We start from the raw sequence: 21837 nt of genomic DNA on the forward strand, positions 1-21837 counted from the left end.
CCCCCCCTGTGTCGCGTAAGCAGATCACTGCAGCAGATGCCACCGTGTCTTATTTTTCAAACTTGTTAAGGAAACAAAAAATAATCTTTCAAATGTACACTTAAAATGTGTTAAGGACTTTGATATTCTAACAAAAACTGTTTGTTCCAAGGGAGCACGCTAATATAACAATGCTCATTATGAAACTTGCTTGAAATAATTAAAAATGATAGTTTATTCTTTCTCCATGAAGGCAATACATTACAGTAATTTTCCTATTTATAATCTAAGTTTTCTTACCAAGGCATTTACAAATATGCCCATGAGAAAAATCAAAACTTTTTAGCAGCTACAAAGTAATTTCACTTCTCCCCCGTCTGCAAGTCATAAAGAAATTTGGAGGCCTGGCTTTTGGAAATGTAGGGTAAGGGGATTAAACCTTAATCAGCACAAAGGCAGCAAAGACAAGCAACTTGTTTATTTAAAATAGTTTGACATCACTACAACCCTTATGTTGTGTAGCTTGGCTTGCACTAGCATATCTTGTCTGATCGTTTTTTTTTTTTCTCAACAAAGTGTAAAGACTGGAAGATGCAGTATGGTATTTGTAGTTTAAAATATAGGTTGAGTTATATATATTTTTGATGGATTAAAAACATATGTTTATACCCTGTAAATTGTTTGGTTTGCTCCGTTCAGAAGTGTCATCCAAGTGGAAAATAAACAAAGCAAAAAACTTTTAAAAGTAGTCCAAAACTGAGACAATGATGAATCATTCTGATGGAGTGTTCATTAACGCTGTGGGATGTCTGACACACTACCCTTCATTCAGTGCAAAGGCATAGTGGGAGGAGTAGCACTAGGGATATAGTAATAGGGATAAATAGGAGCCAAAGAGTCCACCAATCCTCACCAATGTATTTGGCTTTTTATGATTCACAATTTTTCTCAACAAGCTAAAAAAATAGAATTTATAATGAACACAAACACTGAAATTCCCAGTTAGTTAGATTAATTCTGATGCTTAAAAGCCATTGTAAAGTACACTAGAAGTTACTATAATTTTAACACATTGGTCTATCTACAGCTAGACAAATCATACAACCATTTTCAAGCTTATGATGAAGTTAATTAATGCAACATCATACTTTAGCATCAGTAATAGCATACCACTTGATACATATATTGGCAATAAATGAAAAAAGTAAAACAGATAAATTATTCACTGAGATATATGGGATTATAGTGTAATTTATGCAAAACATTTGCCGCAGGATTGTCAGCTGTACACAAAACACAAATGTGCACAATAAGACATTGAGTTACGTGCCGTTGATGCCGCAGGAGCTTCTTCAAGGAGTTCCCCATTATTCAGTGAAATACTGTAACATCCAGGTGAAAACTAAAGGTAGGAATTGCCCTAGTGAATGGTGTGTGTGTGTGTGCGCATGAGCTGAACTCTTTCTTTTTCCATTTCTTTCATCATGGTATTACAATTCAATTCTTATTTACACCTTCCATTTCCTATGTTAATGAATGCATTTATAAGTTTTTCATCCATAAATGAGACATAGCTAAAGGAAACCCGCATTTCTCTGCAAGAATAGGGAGTAAATCATGGAAGCAGACCTTTATCTGATGTCCTTGTTCTGCAGGGGGCTGTAATTTATTAGCTCTAGTTTCCCTATGACTCCATGCAGCGTACCAAAGCCTGAGAGTCACAGTGCAAGAGCTCCCTCTACTGCTTTATCCCAGTAACAACTGAGTGGTATCCCTCTACGCTGTTTACACGGGTAGTGCAGGCGCTCCTCCTGAAATGGGGGGGGAAAAAAAAGAAAAAAGATGCAATAAAAAGTCCAGAACTCTCACAAAAGTAGTTTATTGTGCCTCTTACTGTTTATATGGCTTTTCTTTGTATGACAAGAGTTGAAATAAACAGAGGATTGGCAACACATTGGCCATGTTGACAAAACAAAACACATAAAACAACATAATCTCAATGTTCTGCCAGCATTACCATCACTAACATCTTGCAGAGAAAGGAAGAATGAGGTCACACAAGAGCTTTTTTTTTTGTTTGTTTTTGTGTGTGTGTGTGTGTGTGTGTGTGTGTGTGGCAGCACCATGCTGAGGACATTCACCCACTGACCAAAAGACATTTAAAAGCATTCACACAGAAACATACACACGAGAAGGCCTGCCCATGTTCAGAAGACAAGTCTCAATGCTACTAGAAGAATGTTCATATTGCTTTAAACAGAGATCGAAAAGGAACCTCTGTACTGTACATCAGCCATGTTCTCCCAGCTCAACGGCCGTTGTGACATTTTGGCAATTAAGTATTGATACATGAGAACACACATTCCTCTCCCTCAGTAAGAGCTGAGGGTATACATTGGAAGACAAGATGAGATAATGGCTTTGAGATCAGAAGGCAGTTTGCTGCACAGATGCTCAGGTGGTTATGAGAGTCAGACTGGCATCTATGCTTGTTTTTTTTTTTTTTAGACCTTCAAGGTGTGCACACGGAGGTGGCGTAGGGGGTGGGGCTTACAATCCACACATAGTTAGAAATACACACATAAATATTGCCTGTTTCTAGCATGGCGTAAGAGCATCTAGTGTTTGGTCCTTTCTGAAAAGCCCTGAGTCTGATTAAAAATATCTTTCACAAAACTGAAAAAAAAAAAAAAAAATCTTGCATTTGCCATAATCCATTATGCTGATGGTGTGGATGTTTACGCCTAAGCCGATGTGTGCATTAACTATGTTGATGTTCTCATCAGTTCTGACTAGAGGTGCCCCGATAACAGCTTTGTGGTTTTTCGTAAAGCCGTAACCTGCTTTTCTCGAGGTTCGCCAATTCTGATTTCTGCTTACAAACTTTTTCTTTCTTTTCAGTTTTTTCTTTTTTTTTTTTTTAACCAGGTAAAACCCCATTAAGATCCAAATCTCATTTGCAAGAGAGGACTGGGGAGAAATATGCAACACAAGCTACAGAGCTTGGCCAAAGGTTTGGAAGCAATGTTAACTTTTTGCACATATATATTCTGCAACAAAATAAACAGTACCATCATGTAGAGCAGTCCAAGTCCAGGCTTTGAGATCTACCACCTTTCAGCTTTTACACACCTCCCCTTCTGCAACACACCTCAATCAAATGGCTCATCAGCTTTGCTTTAGCTCTGCAGATGCATAGAAATGAAATATTCGTGTGATTCAGGTGTGTAGCATCAAGGATGCATCTGAAAGTTACAGGAAAGTCGAGTCAATGATCAGAATACATTTTTACCAGGATTATCACATATTTGAGGGTTCCTTCTTCAAAGCAACCTCTTCTGACTTAAATAAGAGCATGATATACTGTACATACAATATGTTAACACTTATGTTGTTGTTGTTTTTTTTTTACCTTTGCACAAAAGTTGTGACTCTTGCGAATCTTAACCCTAAAACTAAACCCTTTCTTTCTTTGTGCTCCAACATCAACAGTGTTGATTAAATGAACGAAAACAGAGTCGGATCATGCTATAAAAGAATTGAAAAAATATTTAGAAGTCTTTATTTTTATTTTTTAAGAAAGTATTCTCAATAGAAACATGCTTCCAAACTTTTGGCCTGTAGTGTGAAATTAAAGTGTTGAAAATATGTTTTGCAGCCTTCCTGTGAAGCAGTTAACATTTAAATCTGTCATCTGTCAGAATTAAGCATCTTATACTAGCAATCTGCATCCTTGGTACAATTAATAATAGGCCTACCAACTGTAAAAAAAATAAAATAAAACAGTCTTCATGTATGTTTCCTGGATAATACAGATCCCAATGTTTCAAGCATTGCCCCATAACAGACAAGAGGCTGACTTTTCAAAAGGAATAAATCAGAGCAATTTGGCTGTAATATGTTCCAACTTCCAGTCATCGATGGGACATCCAAAAGGTGGGTACAGATCGAGATCCTGTCACAGCTGTCTACTTTTTGTACGCAGAGCATCTGGTCACAAATCGAGGAATACTGCAAAAGTAAGAACTGATGAGAACACACCGAATCTAGCCCTCTGCTGCGGCCGTCTGGATGGTCAAACCGACTTCTGACAGATTTTGTGCTTCCTCTGACTTCATTTTCACAAACAGCGCACTGATAACTCTAACCAGCAAGTTTTAAGTCTTCCTCTCGAAGTAACAACTTCCGCACCGAAGAGAACTGTTGTCAGTGCAGCTTGACAGCACTTTCGTGTGGTGCATTCACAGATCGGAAAAGAAAAAAAAAGAAAAAAGATTGGACTTTTGAGTTTCCAGCCAGGCAGTCAACCGATCAGGGAGAATCGATCTGAAAATCAGACGTTTTCAAGCCGCATCCCTAGTTCAAACGCGCTAAAGGGGAATATTATGCTCAGAGATGGAGGCTTTAATCTTAAAGGATAAGATGTGACCAAATAATTGACAAAAGTGCTACTTTAATGGTCAAGTGTAAGTCTTTGTCCCAGCACACTAAACCATGGAGGCACATCTTTTACTAGGAGAAATCTAAGGAAAGTGTGTGTTCTTTAAGTGACTGAGGATGTGTTCTTAGTACACGTGAGAAGAAAGCACTTTAGTGTGAGTAACGCCTGATTGTGGCTGGAGTCCCTGCCTGTAGTCAAACTCATTCTCAACAGTTGACTTTCCCAAACTTTGGCACAAAGATACTTCCTGCACATATTGGCTTTAATGGCAGCAAAAGAGAGAGAGAGAGAGAGAAAAAAGTCAATTCCCTGATAACAGAAACTGATTGGGTCACTGCAAACACAATATTAGTTTTGCATGATTATCATTGAGATCTGCAGCAAGCTAAGGCGCTCCAAAAACAAACAAACAAACAAAGAAGAATATAGAGCTAATAAGCTTCTGCAGATCGGAAGGAAGACCCAGCTAGCTGTAATGATGCCTCTTTTCCTCTGAATATCTTCCCAGGAAACTTAAAAAAAAAGAACAAAAAAAAGAGAAAAATTTGCCAAAAGAATTCATATATAAAAACCAGAATAAACACATGAAAGACAAAATATAACATTATATAGATGTGTATGAACTTATTTAGTAATTCAAACTTAAACAATCAGAAACCAATGTTCAAAAAGCAACAGCCACAAACTAGTAATAAAAATAAAAGGGTTAGCATACTCAATTTGGTATTGCCCTGTACTTTTGCTATAATGTGCTTGTTGTAATCCGTCGGAATTCAACTGCTCAGTTCTGGTATCTGGTTTGGCTGTCCCTCTGGTTTTAGATATCAAGAACAACAGAGGGAAAGAAAGGAAATATTTAGCTTTTGAAAGAGGTTGCGTTCCTTGTCACGTCAACTCCTCTCACGGCTAAGCCAGGAGTTCATATAGTCTGTTGCCGTCTCTTCTTGACTTTATGTTTCTACGGTTTCCGTGTCACGAGTCATGGACCGTGTGGCCTGAGTTGGAAGCGTCTGAACACTTAAGGCTGTGCTGTGCTCCAATCAGGAGGACACAGTGATGTGCAGCAAGGAGAGCAGCGGGAGAAAGGAAAGGCCAGCATTTTCATTTTCTTTTTTTTTTTTATTCAGGAGGAAGAGCGAGTGAGGTTTTGTTGTATGTCTGTGTGTGTGTGTGTGTGTGTGTGTGTGTGTATGTTTGCATGCGTCTGTATCAAGAGCCTATGTGTGTATGAAATGTTCTCTTTACTGCGCCCTCCCCACAAGGCCTTTCCTTGACCCATCTAAGTTATCCAAAACCCCCCAGGGCTCCCCGTCGCTGTCCGAGCCCCGTTCTCGCTCTTCGTCTCCCAAGTCGTCGTCCTCGTCCTCGTCCTCCTCTTCTGGTGACGGCTCGCTGCAGTTTTCCGTGCCCCAGCTGTCGTCCTCATCCTCGGCCTCCTGCTTCACAACCAACGCCGGAGGCGGCGGCGGCGGAGGTGGCGGGGGCGGCGCGCTCTCGTTGCACTCCGTTTGGTCTTCAAACGCGTCGGGGTTCTCCAGCATCTCCCTGATCAGAGGAGGCATCGGGCCGGGGATCTCCATCTTAAGAGTGATGGCTCTTTCTGCACCTGGACACACAGAGATCACATGACAAATGATCACATGAAAATAATCCATGGCTGTAGGAATCTTTGACAAATAGTAGACTGAAGGGTATTTCTGTGCAAGCTTAGCACTGCAACCCACATCCGTCAGAGGCTCATGCTCAGTCAGATATGATGAAGAAAACCTTGGAACGACCGGTTTGGATTTTTCTATCCCAATTTTAAGTCTTTCTGGTTCTTAACAGAATCTCGTCATCCAACCTCCCATCAGCTTTGACTAACTTCCTTGTCCCTTCTAAGCAAAAGCATCCCCAACACAATTTATTGAAATGCATGCCACCCTTTTCACAAGCTTCCTCTCCGTTACGTTTTGAAAACCATCTATCATTTCTACCATTATGCACTGAAAACCCCAATGAAATTCCCCGAAGTGTGTAGAACATGACAAGATAAAAAGTTTAAAGAGTGTGAATATATAATTTACAATTAGTAAAATGTAAAACTTTAAATGCATGTTATTCATGCACTTAAACTATTTTCATAGTTTCATAGTTTGATAACATTTAAAGCGTGATTTTTGGAGGGAAGTATTTGCTCAAACCAGTCTTGATTTTCTCTACCTTCATCTGACCAGATCTGTTTACAAGTCTGTGATTTGAACAAATGCAAAAAAAAAAAAAAAAAGTGACATTTGAGACAAATATCACTTAGCTTTTAAATTTTATGGTTACTTTCCTCTTTGCTGACTTTTCAAGCCGCCAATCTGAAGCTGAACTGTGTCAGAAAATATGAACTCGTTCTTAGCAAATGACTGAAAATACTAACCTTTAGTGCTGATCCCTCTGAGGTCAGTGATCTTCATCAACATGCGAGGGAACATGTGGGGTTTGTTGGGGCGACGGCGGCGGGCGTAGATCTTAAGAGCCTCTAGCAGAGGCTCTTGTAGCTTATCTACTTTTTCTGGCTCTTCGAGATCCATGCGATCTGAAAAAAAAAAAAAAAGGATTTTGAATGTATATTTAACAATTTTTTTTATATGTGTTATATGTAAATTGTGAACACTTTTGAATATACTAAAAACACTTAAAATAATAAAAACTTAAAAACTTAGACTGATTGAGTGCTCCAGGGGAGCTGTGGCTACTATCCAGTAGCTTGCCACCATCACGTGTGAATGTGTGTGTGAATGTGTGTGTGTGCATGTGGGTGTGTAAATGACTGCATGAAAAGCACTCCGGGGTCCTATGAACTTAATAAAGTGCTGTACAACTATAAACCATTTACCATTTGCCATATCTAACCCACTGACTGACTGGCTGAATGAAAAGATATATTCTACATTTTATCCATAAATTTCTGCTTTTGTTAAAGCAATAAAATTTCAGAAGAGCCTATTCACAAAGATCCTTTCTCCTTACTGCTCACTGAATCGCCTCGTGTGTATGTACGGTTGCAGTACCTCCACAGATGAGGCAGATGGCGCTGAGGAGACCAGTCTCAGTGTCATCCATCTCCAGGGGTAGAAGTTGGCCAGCAAAGGCAAACACCAGGTCTGTGAGTGGTCCGAACCCAGCGTTGTGCATCTGAGTTCGGTTCAAAGTCAGGCCGTCTGAGAAGGTCATAGTGTCCTGTTCAGGGGTGTAGCGTGTGCAGATTCTCAGCATCTACAAGGAATAATAAAAGCGTGAAAAAAAAAAAAACAACAACACAGGAATGTGGTAAAATAGGGTGTAAGGTTATGACAGACATGCTTACTAGAGCTCAAAACACCTAACAAAAGAGATAAATTATGCTCACTGTAGTCATATTGGATTATGTTTTACCAGGGCAAACTTCCCTGCAGTACCACCTACGCCCACCAGATACCAGCATAATCTCAGCACAATCTCAGCACGAGACATCCCGCTCCTTTTTTTTTTTTTTTTTTTTCACAATAAACTGAGCGTTGACAAAGCCAATATTGAGAAAAAGCGATCCCTCACCAGAATGTCCAGGCAGGCCGACTTCAGCAGAGTGATTTGGTCGGCGATAGTGAGGGTGGTGAAGCCTGGCAGGCGCTTGGCAAACTCCACGATCTTGATGATGCATTTGGTGGAGAGCTCACTGAACTTGTCCCAGAGACCCAGGTCCAACTGAACGCGGTGGTCCGAGCTGGAGTTCTGAACGCACAGTGGCAAACACAGCTCAGTGCATTTTATCATCCGGAAATATTCCACCCGATTTGCATAAAGAGCCAAAGGTGCGACACGTTTCCATTTGTCATCGATCAAACAAGGGCCGAGACGAAATCCATTTACATATCGCATCAATCATTCAGACACAATGCAAATAACCTAATGGGAACTGAATTAGTCAAGCCGTGCGTTTTTATAGATATTGGAATGACTTACGGTGGTGTATTTTCCCAGCTGGCAAAGTGAAGGAAATGTTTCTTGGTGAGCTTTGCTGACTTTGTTGACCAGTTCTTCAAGCTCTCCACTAAGCTCATAGCTCTCTGGTAGCACCACCTCCTCCTTCACGTCCTTCTTCTTCTTGTTTCTGTCGTTGCGCACCGCTACATGGAGACAAAAGGTGTAAATGAACGGCAGCTGCTAGCCGAGATTTGATAGTAATCTGCAAAAAATAAAAAATAAAAATAAAATCCCTAAATGTTTGTGATACTCGAGATCAGTAACTGAATAATGGACCTTTAATGATTTGCACACTCACCAGCAGAAAAAATAACTCAGCAGCAACAGAAGCTGCTCTTAAAGACACTGACACCAACACCCATCTCCTGCCTATCACCCAGTCACTTCCACGTCGATCAATCTGTCCACGAACGCGCATAAGCCAGTCCACTCTCTGCCTCCTCTCCCTCCTCCGCCTCCCATACTTTCCTTCCTCTCAGGATATCCAGTAATAGCAGAAGCACAATGTGATCCCGGTCTTAACACACATCCCACACAAACATTACACCCACGTACATGCCCTCCCCCCCTCCCCCCCGGACTCTGCGAAAGGGCAAGGAACTGGCACTCGCAACCGTCGACAGTGTAAAACAAAAAGAGGGCACAAAAGTGGCGACTGTGACTCTGCAAGCGGCATGAATCCTGCCGGCTCTCTATTTGTCAAGAGTTTTAAATCATATTTTCTCCTGCGCTCTCCTTCATGAATGAAGTCAGTGTTTGCTGTCAGCCAGAGGGGTGAGGTTTTTGCGGTGAAACAGGACGTCAGATTCGTTTTGCGAAGCGATTAGTCATATGACTGGTGCAGTACCAGCCTCACCGTGATCACAACCCTTTGAAGAACTCATCATCTGCTTTTGTGTTCTCTGCTGCACAGTTTCCCCAAAGTCCTTGCCTGAACATTAAAGCAACCTAATGTGAATTGATGTGCTAACAACTTCGGCCAAGCACACATTACTCCATGTTGGCAGTGAGTATCAAGTGTATTATAAAGAGTCGGTCCAAGCTTGTATGGAGCCCGAAGCAGAATCAGTTCTCTGGGGGCCACTTCTAATTAAAGCCACCAGCCACCAGCTACCACAGCGTGAGTAAATTTGCATCACTGGATTGCATATCAAATACAACTAGTTTCACGGGTGACTGATAAGGTGACACTGGATACCATTAAAAAGCACTGAAAATAAAAAAAAATATTAAAAAACAGTGTGTTGAGATGATGCTCATCTCTTACACTATAGGAAATAGATGTCAAAACAGTCATTTTTAAGACCAACTCATTGGTACCAGCCAATGAAAAATTACATCCAGTGCTTAGACACAAGCAGCACAAATTAAGAAAAAGTATTTATCAAACCATGAAGACTTTTTTTTTTATTATCTCAAACTGTGTATATCTTGCAAAAAAATATATATCAAATGTGCTTGCAGGAGACTTTGAAAGTGTGGCTGAGGATTTTTGAAGAGAGGTTCTAATATAAAGTTACAAGCAGTGAATAACTTTCCCTCTTTTCTATAAATCCAGATTAGGTAGCCTGGGGAGCTAAAGCTAACACTGGATGTGAGGTGGGATAAGACCAAAGTGGATTTGTAACGTGTTAAAGTAGCTCCGATCTCAAAAATATCACAGCGGCTTATGCAAATCCTCTTATATGAATTTGTAAACGGTTGCAGTGTTTGCTTTGGGTGGTTATTTACATAGACGCTGATGATTATTTACACAGGAAATGGAGGCAGAAGGTGTTGTGCCACCAGTGTTCTTCCTGTGTGAAACACTGAGAATAGTGCAAGGAAATCATATTTGGTCAAAGTAAGTATCTGAAAAATAAGGAATCTGTAAAAAAAATAAAAAAAAGTCAATAAAATAGCATTCAGTTAAATAGCTGTTATGCTTTAGTATTTTATACAGCTTTTACACTATTCTCAGTATGTGTTTCACGCAGGCCCGACACTGGTGGTGCGATGCCTCCAAAGCTCAGTGTCTTGTGGAAATAAACTTCAGTTTCTCTGTAGCAAACCACCCATTGCAAACATGACAATGGTGTGAAGGTTTACAAAATCTGTTAACATAAGCTAGATTTCAATTGTTTTAACACAATAAAGTCTGCTTTGTTCAAAAATCCTGAACTATCCGTTTGCACACCCTCGGAGACCCTTTGTTGGCTTGAGGATCAGCTCAGACCAGGTTTTTACAACCGGCTCTTTTCGTCTCCTAAGCTGAATGAAACCCACCTTCCTTGGACATGCCGACCTCAAAGCACTTCTGCAGCCTGCAGTACTGGCAGCGGTTGCGTGTGACCTTGTTAATCTGGCAGTTCTTGTCTCGGTGACAGGTGTACACCATGTTCTTTTGGATACTGCGACGGAAGAAACCCTGAAGCATCAGGAAGCAAGAGACAAAAGAGTGCGAGGGCAAGAAGAAAAAAAAGAAAATGAGGGCCATAGTTATCAAAGAAAGGATATGACATTTAACTTGGTGCTCTTCCTCTCTAACTCGGGATAAAAATAGTAGCTATAAAGGTGCATGAGATGAGTTGAAGGGAGACTAAGTAGACTCCTGCAGGTCCTTCTCACCTTGCAGCCCTCGCAGGAACTGACCCCGTAGTGGTACCCTGAGGACTTGTCCTGGCACACAAAGCAGGGTTTGTAGACACGAGGTGGGGGAGGAGGAGATGGAGAACTGGGTACCATCTCCTCTGAGCTGGTGCTCTGGGTCTCCACCGCTGTGGGAGGAAAGAGAGAAAGACATGTAATCGGTCAGTATTTGTTCATCTCTGAATACCCCGTGAGTGTGTGTGTGTGTGTGTGTGCCTGTCAGTTCACACACCGGATGTGAATGTTTGGGTGTGTCTCACTGAACGCTAAGACATTGATTTGACAGCTGACTTGACACTCATTGCCCTTCAGTTCAATTCATTTACTGTCCCATCCTTGCCGCTTAATTTAACGCAACACTTTTTTAATATTCATACCACATGACAATGCTCCAGTCTAAGTATTGTCTTAGCTTCACTCTTTGTTGCAGGGGATAAAGATAGCTCATGAGATCCGAGTCCCTGGCCACGAGTGGAAGTAAACTTTCAAGTCTTTAGAACAGAAGACGTAAACTCCAGTCCTCAGTTTTCAGGTTCGGGGCGCTTCAACTTTTAAATGTACATCTGCTTCATAGATCATTAGCGACCATCTAAGGTCCCAGCTAGACACAGATAGACTACTCAAAGTATTTTTGAACAGAAATCCCCCCAATTTGGAAAAATCCTTTCTACAAATATCTAGGAATAACTAACAGGTGGTGAAAACATCAACATTAGCTTCATTAAAATTCTAAATTAAAAAATTATGAGGATTGCTGTAATAGAGTGACATAACCGTTAAAGCGGTTTTCTTTCAGCCAATAACTTTTTCAAGCTACATTAAAAAAAAAAATAAAATAAAAAAACAGCATAGCAGCACAGCGAGCCAAAGGTGAAACTACACCTAAAAAAATTGCATCACTGTTGTGGTTTCAAGCACTAAAAGCCAGAAATAGAAAACAAGGTATTGTTTTGTTTTATCTCCAAATACCATAACCACATGCACACAAAACTGTTTTTAAATATCTTCACTTTGGAAAGTTTTCTGGTAGATATTTAGTCGCCTAGAACTTAGTTTGCCCATCGACAGGAGGTGCAAATGACAGCAGGCAATAGATTTCTGCCACTTATGACCTCCTACCCCCCCCACCCCCCCTCCATGCTTTAAGTCTTTCAAGGCACATTTGGGTATATCATTGTTTCATCTGAACACAGTTGAATGAAGAGATAATGACTTCCTGACAGGCCCAGAGTAAACTATTTCTTTTCCTAGCAGTAAGCGGGCGAGGTATTGATTGACACGTCGTCTGGTAGGTTTCTGAATTTGCCACTGAAGCCAAAAGTCAAAGCCTGCTTCTCTTCATTCCACACGCCAACAACAATTCATGTGGACGCCTAGGAGGAACAAAACGAGCACGTGACAACATCGCAGGCTTACACAACATGGTGTATGGCTTCACTTGGAACTTCTGACAGTTTCTGCTCAGTTCACAAACATGCTACGTGCTACGGTGCATTACACTTCATTACATTTCAAAGCAAACCTCGCATAGGCTGTTTTTATATATATATATATATATATATTTTGAATGTGTGTGTGGTGTATATGTTCCATAGTTGCCCCTGTGAAACACAAGCCGCTGCACACAGGATCAGATCTTTGTCACACATGTTGGTCTGCATCAGCTCAAACCCACCACACACACACGCACACACACACACACACACACACACACACACACACACACACACGGTCAAAAAAACACTTTCACCCTTGGTCACCTTCGAGCTTCTACCCCCAACTCTGAATCGCACTAACCCCTGACACATAAACCCTATTTTTCTCTTGTTTCCTGGCCCTAAATTCCTCAGTGCAGCCCTGCCAGGTTTTAACAGAGGCCTAAGCTCGTAAGGCGGCCTATAAAGGCGGTCCCATGGCTGGACTGGAGGCCCCAGCCCGGCTGGCAAGCACTTTATTGGGACTCGGTCACCTTGGGCAGCTATTCACACCACCAGCTGTGTCTCCCAGCCCGTAAAAAAAAGCCAATCATAAAATGAAAAACAGAGAGGCTCTAAAATTCTAACTTTTACTGCCCCCGCCTCCCCTCACCGTCACCTTCAATGGAAAGCACAGAGGGCTTGCCTAAACTTAACCTACAATTCCCTTCCTTCTTTGTCTCCTCCTCAAAGCTGAGGCACAAACCACCAGCTTGGCTTTTTACAAGAGAAGGGAGACTTCAAAAGGAAGGGCGGAAAAAAAGAAGTATAAAACAAAGAATTTGATTTAAAAAAAAAAAAAGAAGAAGAAGAAGGAAGAAGAGGTGAGGGGTGGGGGGAGGGACGAGGCTCGGTGAGGGAGGGCAGGTCTCGTTCAAGACCAAGTTGACCATCATTACCACTTTTGCATCCGCTGCTGTGACTTCTGCTGTACAGCCTCATTAATGAGAATAACAGAAATATACAGACATTCTTAGTTTATTGCCCAATGCTAAAACATCTGGTTTTCATGTGCATTTTTATTTGACTCTAAAGAATCCATTCAAATTCCAGCTTTGAAAGTCCTACCTTGCTGGAGGCAAATATGTTTTCTATTAGCTTTTAGGGCAATCCCGGAGCCAAATGTGCAAATCAATCTGCAACCTGAAGTTTACGCCCACTGAATGTTTCTACAGCAGTTCTCATATGTCCCTGGCCAGAATATAACAAAGCGGCGGGGTCAGCGGGAGAGCAGAAACCCTATGAACGTGCCATGAACTGCTGTTTATGCAATAATAACATCAGCAAATGAGGCTCCAGACCTAGCGCTGACAACCCCGTTAGAAAAAGAAAAAAAAAAGAAAAAAAAAAAGGCCAAACCATATGTGGCGTGAAGAAATGAACATTGACTGAGTCTGTCTAAATGGTAAAAGAGCCTGGGACGGAGAAAGTCAATCCCAGGGAAAACTCAAGGCAGGAGCGATGGAGGAAATATATCAGTTTCTGTCAACACTTTGAACCTGGTTCCTGCTTGAGAACATGACTCCGTGGCCCACCTCCCAGAATGAGCCTCATTCAGCCCATTCTACCCCAGGGCGCCATAGTTGAGAGGGCCCATTCAGGCCACTACTTGGAGCCGCTTTTCCTCAGTCTCTTCGGCCCAGCTCATCACTGTTTAGAAAACAAAGCCCCGTAAAACGAGAGGCCCTCCTTATCAGCGCGCAGAGGCCCGGGGTACTATTTGCATGACAATCTGTTGGCCAAAGCTGGAGAGCCGACGATGGACAGATGAGATGAGAGAAGTGGGATAGGTGGGTGGCTGCTGTTGTCAGGGGACATGAAGAGGATAAGAGGTAAGAAGAAGCGATGGGTTGGTTATCTGCAGCCACTGTTCACTTCCTGTTAGGGTAAGTATCATAAGTATGCAATGCTCACTGTGCACGAGTGACCCAGGTACACTGATCAGACCTAATCCTCTAGTCCCCCTACCGAAGAAACACACACACACACACACGCACAAACACACGCACACGCACAAACACACACTGAACCATCTGTCCCACGAACATTAAATGTTTCAGCCTGAGTGGGATGTGGAGTACATCACTCTCCACAACCTCATTAGATGTAAAATGTGACTGCACATGACAGAAATGACTGTTTAGCTGAAGGTGACTTCATCTAGGTCAATTACATAAAATTCTAGGTCAAGTCAACTGTGCCAGTCAGCCCGCATTCAGGATAAAAGAGATTCCAAAGGCGAGGAAAGAACAGGAAGAGGTCATGTATGAAAACTTGAAAACGTTCTCGAGCACGAAAGCTGCCTGCTGTTCCCTCAGTTGGAAAAAACAAAAAGGGGAGTGTCTGTAATGTATGGTGAGCAAAGGCATGACTGTGCAGCTCCTGTTTTGTGTTGCAACACAACTCTTTTTTTTTTTTTTTTTTCTTAGCGAAGCAGCATATGACATTCTGGCAGTGTAACAAGTTTTCTTTCACAATAGCCTTGCAGATTGTTTTATTTTATTTTATTTTTTATTTTTTCTGTTCCACAAGTCTTGTCTCGGCATGTGACAGAGAATGCAAAGGCTTATTCTTAGAACATATAATACTGGCAGATCCATTTAGAGTCATTTAAAAGTGTTTATTATTAGAGCTAAGGCTGAAGCTTTCAGTGGGCTTTCCATTCAATCATTCAGTCACGCACTACTGTTTGTAGGTGTCAAGTTGATTTTTGCTATGAGGATCAGCTAAAAGGCTACAAACTGTTCATGTCTTACTGGCAGTAGTTAACTCTCTTGATCTCTTCATTCATTAAAGTCCAAATGAACTGCTAAACCAAAGCAGACTTCTCTTTAAAAATGCTCTAACAATTTATAGAAACAATAATTCATCTCTTCTAACCAACCAATCGTGATTCATGCAAAAAAGAAAAAGAAAAAGAAAAAGAGAAGCGAGATATTAACTGAGGATAACATATTAACGGCTTGTAACAGTTAAAAACCTTACTTCAAAAAAATCAGGAAAACATCCTCTAACTGATAAAATAGCAACAAAAAGAAAAATGTTCCTTTTAGTGATAACCACTAATGCAGTAATAAAACTTTTCTACCACAACTGTACAAAAAAAAAATTAAATTTCCATCTCTTTATTCAATTTAACCACACTCATCAATAAATTTCAAACTTTTTTAATAAGACCTAATAACACGAAAATCTCCCCCTTCTCTTTGTAACCAGAATATTCCTTGGAACCAAGTGCAACTGTAAGAAAGTCCCTACATCTACATTTATTAAAAGCCTGAAAGGCTCGCATGTTGCTCGGAGTGCTGGGCAGACAGTGGCAGCAGACGGACAGCAGATTGGGAAAGAATTGTGAACAGTGGGCCGTGAGAATCCCTGGCACATTAAGGTGGGGTCTTTGATGCTGCCCTTGGCTCTCCATTTCGTGACAGAGGCAGCAGCCCTGCAGGATACTGACTGAATGACCATGAGCGCACTAAAAGGTTTCCACAAAGAAGCAGGCTTTGTGAAAGAGGAAAAGAAAGTACCACGCCCTAGTCGGCGGTGCCAGCGCACTTCAATCTCCCACTCTCTGCCCACATCTTCCTGCCATCACTCCGAGTCTCTCTCTCTCTCCAAGGCCCCACACCACACGCATGTTTCCTTCCTCTTTTTAATACCAGTCTTTCCGGAGGATCTTCGTCACTGCATTTGCTGTCACTTCTCTTTAATCTTTGCCGTTACGCATACCTTACTGCTCTCTTACAGGTCACAAATCCTGTTCAAGCTTTCAGATGGGTTTATGAAACACTGGATTCTTGGGTGACGCATTGGAGAAGAATTAAAAGTGGCAAACACCTTTTACAAAGGATGCAAGAGGATTTGCTAAGTAAGTTACTAAAGGTGTTCAGTTCACTTGGCCATAAATCACCTTCAATATCTAAAAATATATATATTTTTACCACATGTAGATATCAATATATCTACATAAGTTCTCACCTTGATTTACTTCTCCCTCACATTTTTATGCTGTTTAGATTAAAGTCAGCCATAGTTTTCTTCTTTTTTTTTCTGTAAAATTTTGCTTGGCTGGGGGGGAAACCTCCAGAAATGTACAACATTCTGCCATAACCGGTAAAAGTCATGCACGATAAAGAGATGTGAAAGTCCTTGACAAACATTTTGGCATGTGGCTCATAAGCTGCGTAGCTACAAAGCTGGCTCACAAAGTGCTGCCAGAACACCTATGAAAACTTTCTGTTATCCACACAGAAACACCTTTACACGGCGGAGCACAGCAAAGGCAGCAGGAGGGACAGCCATGTCTCCTCGAGGTACATTTTAAGACGTGGAATTACCCCTGCAGGCTGTTGGTCACTTTCAAAACACCCTTTCTTCTTTACAGCACCTCATAAAGGACCTTTTGATATTTTCTTGATGGAGTCGGCCAAGCTGACATTTGGCGGCCCGCACCCGCCCCTCTCCCCTACCAACAACCTGCCCCACCTCTTTCCCTGTACCACACTACCCCGTCAACTTAAGAAGCACAAGTTGGCTTCAAACACACAAACTGCCGGTCCCCCCCTGTAAAACCTCGGTGAGGAACGTTTCCTTCAAATGTCCCTGTACAAAACCCGAGGAAGGAGGCTTTAAAAGAGAGAGAAAATTCTAGGAAATACGATTTCAATCAAGGGTTTTTTTTGTTTGGTTTTTTTATTATTTTTTTTACGTTTTTTTTTTTTCGGTTGGTGGCCTTTTATGAGTGGCACATGCATTAAAAAAAAACAACAAAAAAAAAGCAGACAGTTAAGTGCAGATCTGTGGAAAAAAATCTGTCTCACATGTCCCTGCGGTGAGCTCCAACTGACTCGTCATCTGCCCACCAGAAGACGGGGAGGAACACGTCTCACCTCCTGTGACTGGAGAGTGAACCCGAACCTGGCAGCCCCACACTGGCCTGGGCCATTGATCATGTCAAGGAAGACAGAATAACTGGCGGCCAAGGCAAGGAAGCGGACGGGGAGCGCAGGCATGCAGACGGCTGAGGTGAGGAGAGAAAAGGAGAGAGAGCAGTCATCGAGGGAAACCCTGCCTCTTTGATCCTTGGGGTTTTTTTTGTTTTGTTTTTTTTCTCGTCCTCGCAGACTTCCTCCCACCATCTGCAGCCTGGCTCTCACCTGTCTGTCTCTGGCAAGGCCACTCGCACTCGTTCAATTGCTATTGCTTCCTCCCCGCAACAATAGAAACCTTCAAAAGTAGAAGTAGCCCAGCCGTGGCTGCAGCCCTTGCTCTGTCAGAGGAAGTGAGGGGAAAGGAGGATAATGTAAACAACAACAGTAGTATTCACTCCAGCACTCTTTTTTTTTTTTTTTTGGGAAGGGGTCAAAAGCGTGGAAAGACAAAGCCTGATATTAGAGTGAGAATTCTCACCCACACGCAGCAGTGAACAAGTCCTTCCCACAACTGCAGATGCTGAGTGGAAATCATTTACTCCCTCCTTCATTCATAAATCTATAATAAACAATGCACAGACAGACAGACAGCAAAGCTCATCATCTGAGTGATTTACGATCTGCATGCACATTGTGATTGGTTTCTTTTTTTTTTTCCTGGCAACAGAGGCAAGTCCCCTAAACTGGCACAAACACCCCGGACTCATATCAGATGTAGAAGTCGCTGGGAAACTTCTGCTCTGAGTGGCCCAGTGGAGCAATGATGCATATGAAAGTTTTTCACTCTTGCTTGGCAACCAACCGCCAACCAGTTGCCCAACCTTGCGCCGGGGCGGAGACTCCAAAAACTCTGACGAGAGCGTCTAGATTTAAGCCATTCTGTGATTCATTTCCTCCTCCAAGTTGTCGCAACAGGAAGTTAAGTGGGTAATTGGCATGTGGAACAGAAAGAAAGCTGTTGAACGTGTGCTCTTTTTGCTTGTGATTCACTGCTCTTAACATGCATGAATGCGCCGCTGACAGAGACAATCCGAACAGTTCTGTTGAGACAAAAGAGGAATGCGCTTTCTTTCTGGTTTGTTGTCTAGCTGTTTAATTCAGGTCTGATCGCAGGGCATTTACAGTAAACTCTCGATCAGCTACAGGTCATGCTAAAGAGGAAATATATTATCGGCTTGTTTGAAACCACTGAGGAGCATGTGCTGTTTTTCCCCTGTGCCTGCTCATGAGAGTGTGTCATGTGTGTGAGCGATAATGCCCCTCTTGTCTCTGCTTCAGAGAAATAACTTTCCACAGCGGCTCAATGAATCGATGAGTGTGTTAACATTGGTTTTATTACTTCGGAATTGTTGCCCTCATGCTGTAAAAGGAAGATAAATTCACACTTATAGTCACAGGCGTACAAAAAAAGAAGCAAAACAGCCAAAACTGGTGAAATTCTAACTTTTTGCAGTGCAAGCTAACTATCACAATTGTCTAATCTTATTTAAGCACAACAGTGTTTAAATGAAGTGTTTGATAATACTTACTTTATTATTATTATTATTATTATTGTTATTATTATTTGAATAATTCCTAGCAATACATTTTTGTAGCATTTAGCGGCAGATGTCGGTTTGACCAGTCGCAGTCTCCTTCTAAGAAGATGTTTAATTGGGTTGTAGTTTGAATGAACATGTGGACATAGGAAAAGTTAGAATGTGTGGAAAGAGTCGCGGCTGAGAAAGTTTCTGCGAAAGAGCAAACATTGAATTATGCTTTTTCTTAGCTTAGCAACAGTGCTTATGCTAAAGTCAAACATGCAAGCAAGCCAGCCAGCTTGCATGAGCTACGAGGCAGCTCTTGCCAGTGAACGGTGCATCTCGGCTGTGGTTGTCTGGGAATAGATTTACATGCCTCCTTGTTAGAGCAGTTTAAAATGTCTGCAACCAGTCATGCAGCCTGTAGGCCAATCTATGAAGTAAGACAGGAAATAGTTCTTGAGTTATTGCCCTGTTGTGTCAATGCAGCTACCTAATAAAGACACTGTTAGGCTGGGAGACAACATTTGGCCATATTAGCATTTAAATAGTTTATCTGGTGAGATTCTGAATTTATGGTACATAACAGAAAAGGTGATTGAGAGAACAGAATCTGTAAGCAACATGAGAATAAAATGACAGGCAAACTTGCAACCAAAAGCAAAAATCTCAATTTACGTTTGAAAATTTTTAGAAGCTAGTTCACAGTTTGGCAGGAGTCTGGACTGGATTAGATGCCTACGACAACATTAACATTGTGAAATCAATCCTATTTGTTACTGTTTTACAAACATTTTTTGTTGGTATAAATAGCCTTAATTTATTAAGTGCATTTTCAAATTTGAAATTTAACGAATGTGTTCCAATGGGGATACAGAGGTTAACTTGTTCATTTCTTCCCAGAAACACCAGATTAAAATATCTACTCAAATACAACACCTGCATAGTCCACCTATTTTATTCATTAAACTATGTTTGTTTTATTTGGTTATGGAGATGCCTCGATATAAAATAAATTAAATAAAACAGAGAATTTTAACCACTAACCAGATAACCACTAGGTTCCCTACATGGTATCACATTTTTCTGTTTCCCAGTTCAACTTGATTATCAATAGTGACCGTATCTCTTGAACACAAACAAAGAGAAACACTTAAAAGTTGCACATGAGGGCATCCGTGAAATTCCCTGGTGCCATTCATCTTATCCCAAACTAGCAGCTACAAGCGCACAATTACAGGCTTGTCGGTTTGTGCACACCTGTTCCCCCTCACAGCCAAAGTATACAGGCAAAGACACGCTCGTGCCGAAATGAACACATAAATACACAAACAAATCATCTGATGCTGGCATATACAAATGAACTAATGCACCATTACCGCAAGGATGTTCATGGCAGTTGCTCATACACACACACTGGCAGAATTTGACTAATGTTTGAGGAAAAACAACTCCAACGGGCCTCCTCTATCCGTCCCCATCACTCTCCACTTCTGAGCTCAGATAATAGCTGTCCAACACCAGTCGCTCACCACTCCCGGCCCTGTGCCGTCGGCTGCGTAAACACAACCCATTCACACATACACAGAGCCAGGGCAGTCATGCTCTCCTGGATTTCCAGTCCCGGCCTACATTTTCTCATAACACTGCACCCCTCAGCAACATTTGAGCCTGGCTGTCAGTCAATAACATGTTGGCGACAGAACCGTTCTCCTCACATTTATCACGAGTGCTTAAATGTATGTGCTATAAACAGACCTTGCACATGCTCGCATATGCAACTCTCAGGTGTTTGTTCTAATAAAGCCCACACGCACACACAGAAAGTTTGCCAATTGCCCACGCCTTTGTTCATAGGAAAAACGTGGTTGGCAGCCAGAGAGCTGTTCTCAGTAAACAGCTACAATGGGAGCAGCCAGACATTGGGTGTAGGAGTGGGCTGCCACAATAACTTGAACCAACAAAACATTGTGAAAGAACTCCCAGTTTTACTCCAAACTCAAACATTTGGCCTCAAACATTTGGCAGGAATTCTCATATAATGTTACGGAATCAAGAAGTTTGTGAAACACACTTTTTCGGGGATCGGGGGGGAGAAGAACACACCACAAACTTCAGGAAAACACAAGCAACCAGTCCATGCTGTGGTTGATTGGTTTTATTTACAGCGGTGCGACTGACGCTGCGGAGAGGGCTATAAACTGCTTTTAGAGCAGAGGTGGATTCCAGCACGGACTTGAGGAATCCAGCCCTGGCACATTGTCTGTCTCTGCATTCGACATGCAGTCTGGGTGCCCACTGTCCCCCACAAAACAGACTTCTGAACACCACCACAGGTTAACATATGGGATTTTGCAAACAGACACAATCTGTGCAAGAACTAATTCACACCGTCTTGCTTATGCATAAGCAAAGCCTCACATAAAAATTAGATTAAGAAGAAGAAAAAAAAAAAAAACACTTTAGGCAACTGCAAGGATTGAGACTGTTTATTTATAGGCTGCTCTGCCCATTAATGGGCTTGGCTATTACTGTGGGGTGAGACAGATCTGCGAACGGGGAGGTGTGACACTGCCACTCAAATCAATCTGAAACAAAGGTCCTGAAGCTACAAAAATATTTTCCAGGCTGCAACAAACAATCAACCATTATCTAAAGCCCCTTATCCCTACAGGGTCTTGGGGTGTGGGGTGGGGGGCTGGTGCCTATTTTCAGCTGACATTGGGCGAGAGGCAGGGAACACCCTGGACAGCTCACCAGTACATCGCAGGGCAACATAGACACACACACTCACACCTAAGGACAATTAAGAGAGACCATTCAACCTAATGGTCTCTCTTAATGATTTTGGACTGTAGCAGGAAGCCGGA

General features: G+C 41.8%; 1 protein-coding gene across 3 annotated transcripts in view; it reads right to left on the reverse strand.

Annotated features, from left to right (window-relative positions):
• Nucleotides 1-1842: 1842 nt before the first annotated feature.
• Nucleotides 1843-21837, reverse strand: part of rarga (retinoic acid receptor gamma a) — a 68927-nt gene continuing 48932 nt past the window's right edge. For all 3 annotated transcript variants that reach the window (XM_016673670.1, XM_007556559.2, XM_007556560.2), the window contains 7 exons: nucleotides 11021-11169; nucleotides 10679-10820; nucleotides 8393-8556; nucleotides 7985-8161; nucleotides 7462-7666; nucleotides 6828-6986; nucleotides 1843-6026 (listed from right to left, as the gene is read on the reverse strand). In XM_016673670.1, the coding sequence (XP_016529156.1) occupies nucleotides 5662-6026; nucleotides 6828-6986; nucleotides 7462-7666; nucleotides 7985-8161; nucleotides 8393-8556; nucleotides 10679-10820; nucleotides 11021-11169 (1361 nt within the window). In that variant the 3' untranslated portion in view covers nucleotides 1843-5661. The remainder of the gene's footprint in view (nucleotides 6027-6827; nucleotides 6987-7461; nucleotides 7667-7984; nucleotides 8162-8392; nucleotides 8557-10678; nucleotides 10821-11020; nucleotides 11170-21837) is intronic.

Source organism: Poecilia formosa, unplaced genomic scaffold, assembly GCF_000485575.1.
Source record: "Poecilia formosa unplaced genomic scaffold, Poecilia_formosa-5.1.2 Scaffold80, whole genome shotgun sequence".
Classification (NCBI taxonomy): Eukaryota; Metazoa; Chordata; class Actinopteri; order Cyprinodontiformes; family Poeciliidae; genus Poecilia; species Poecilia formosa.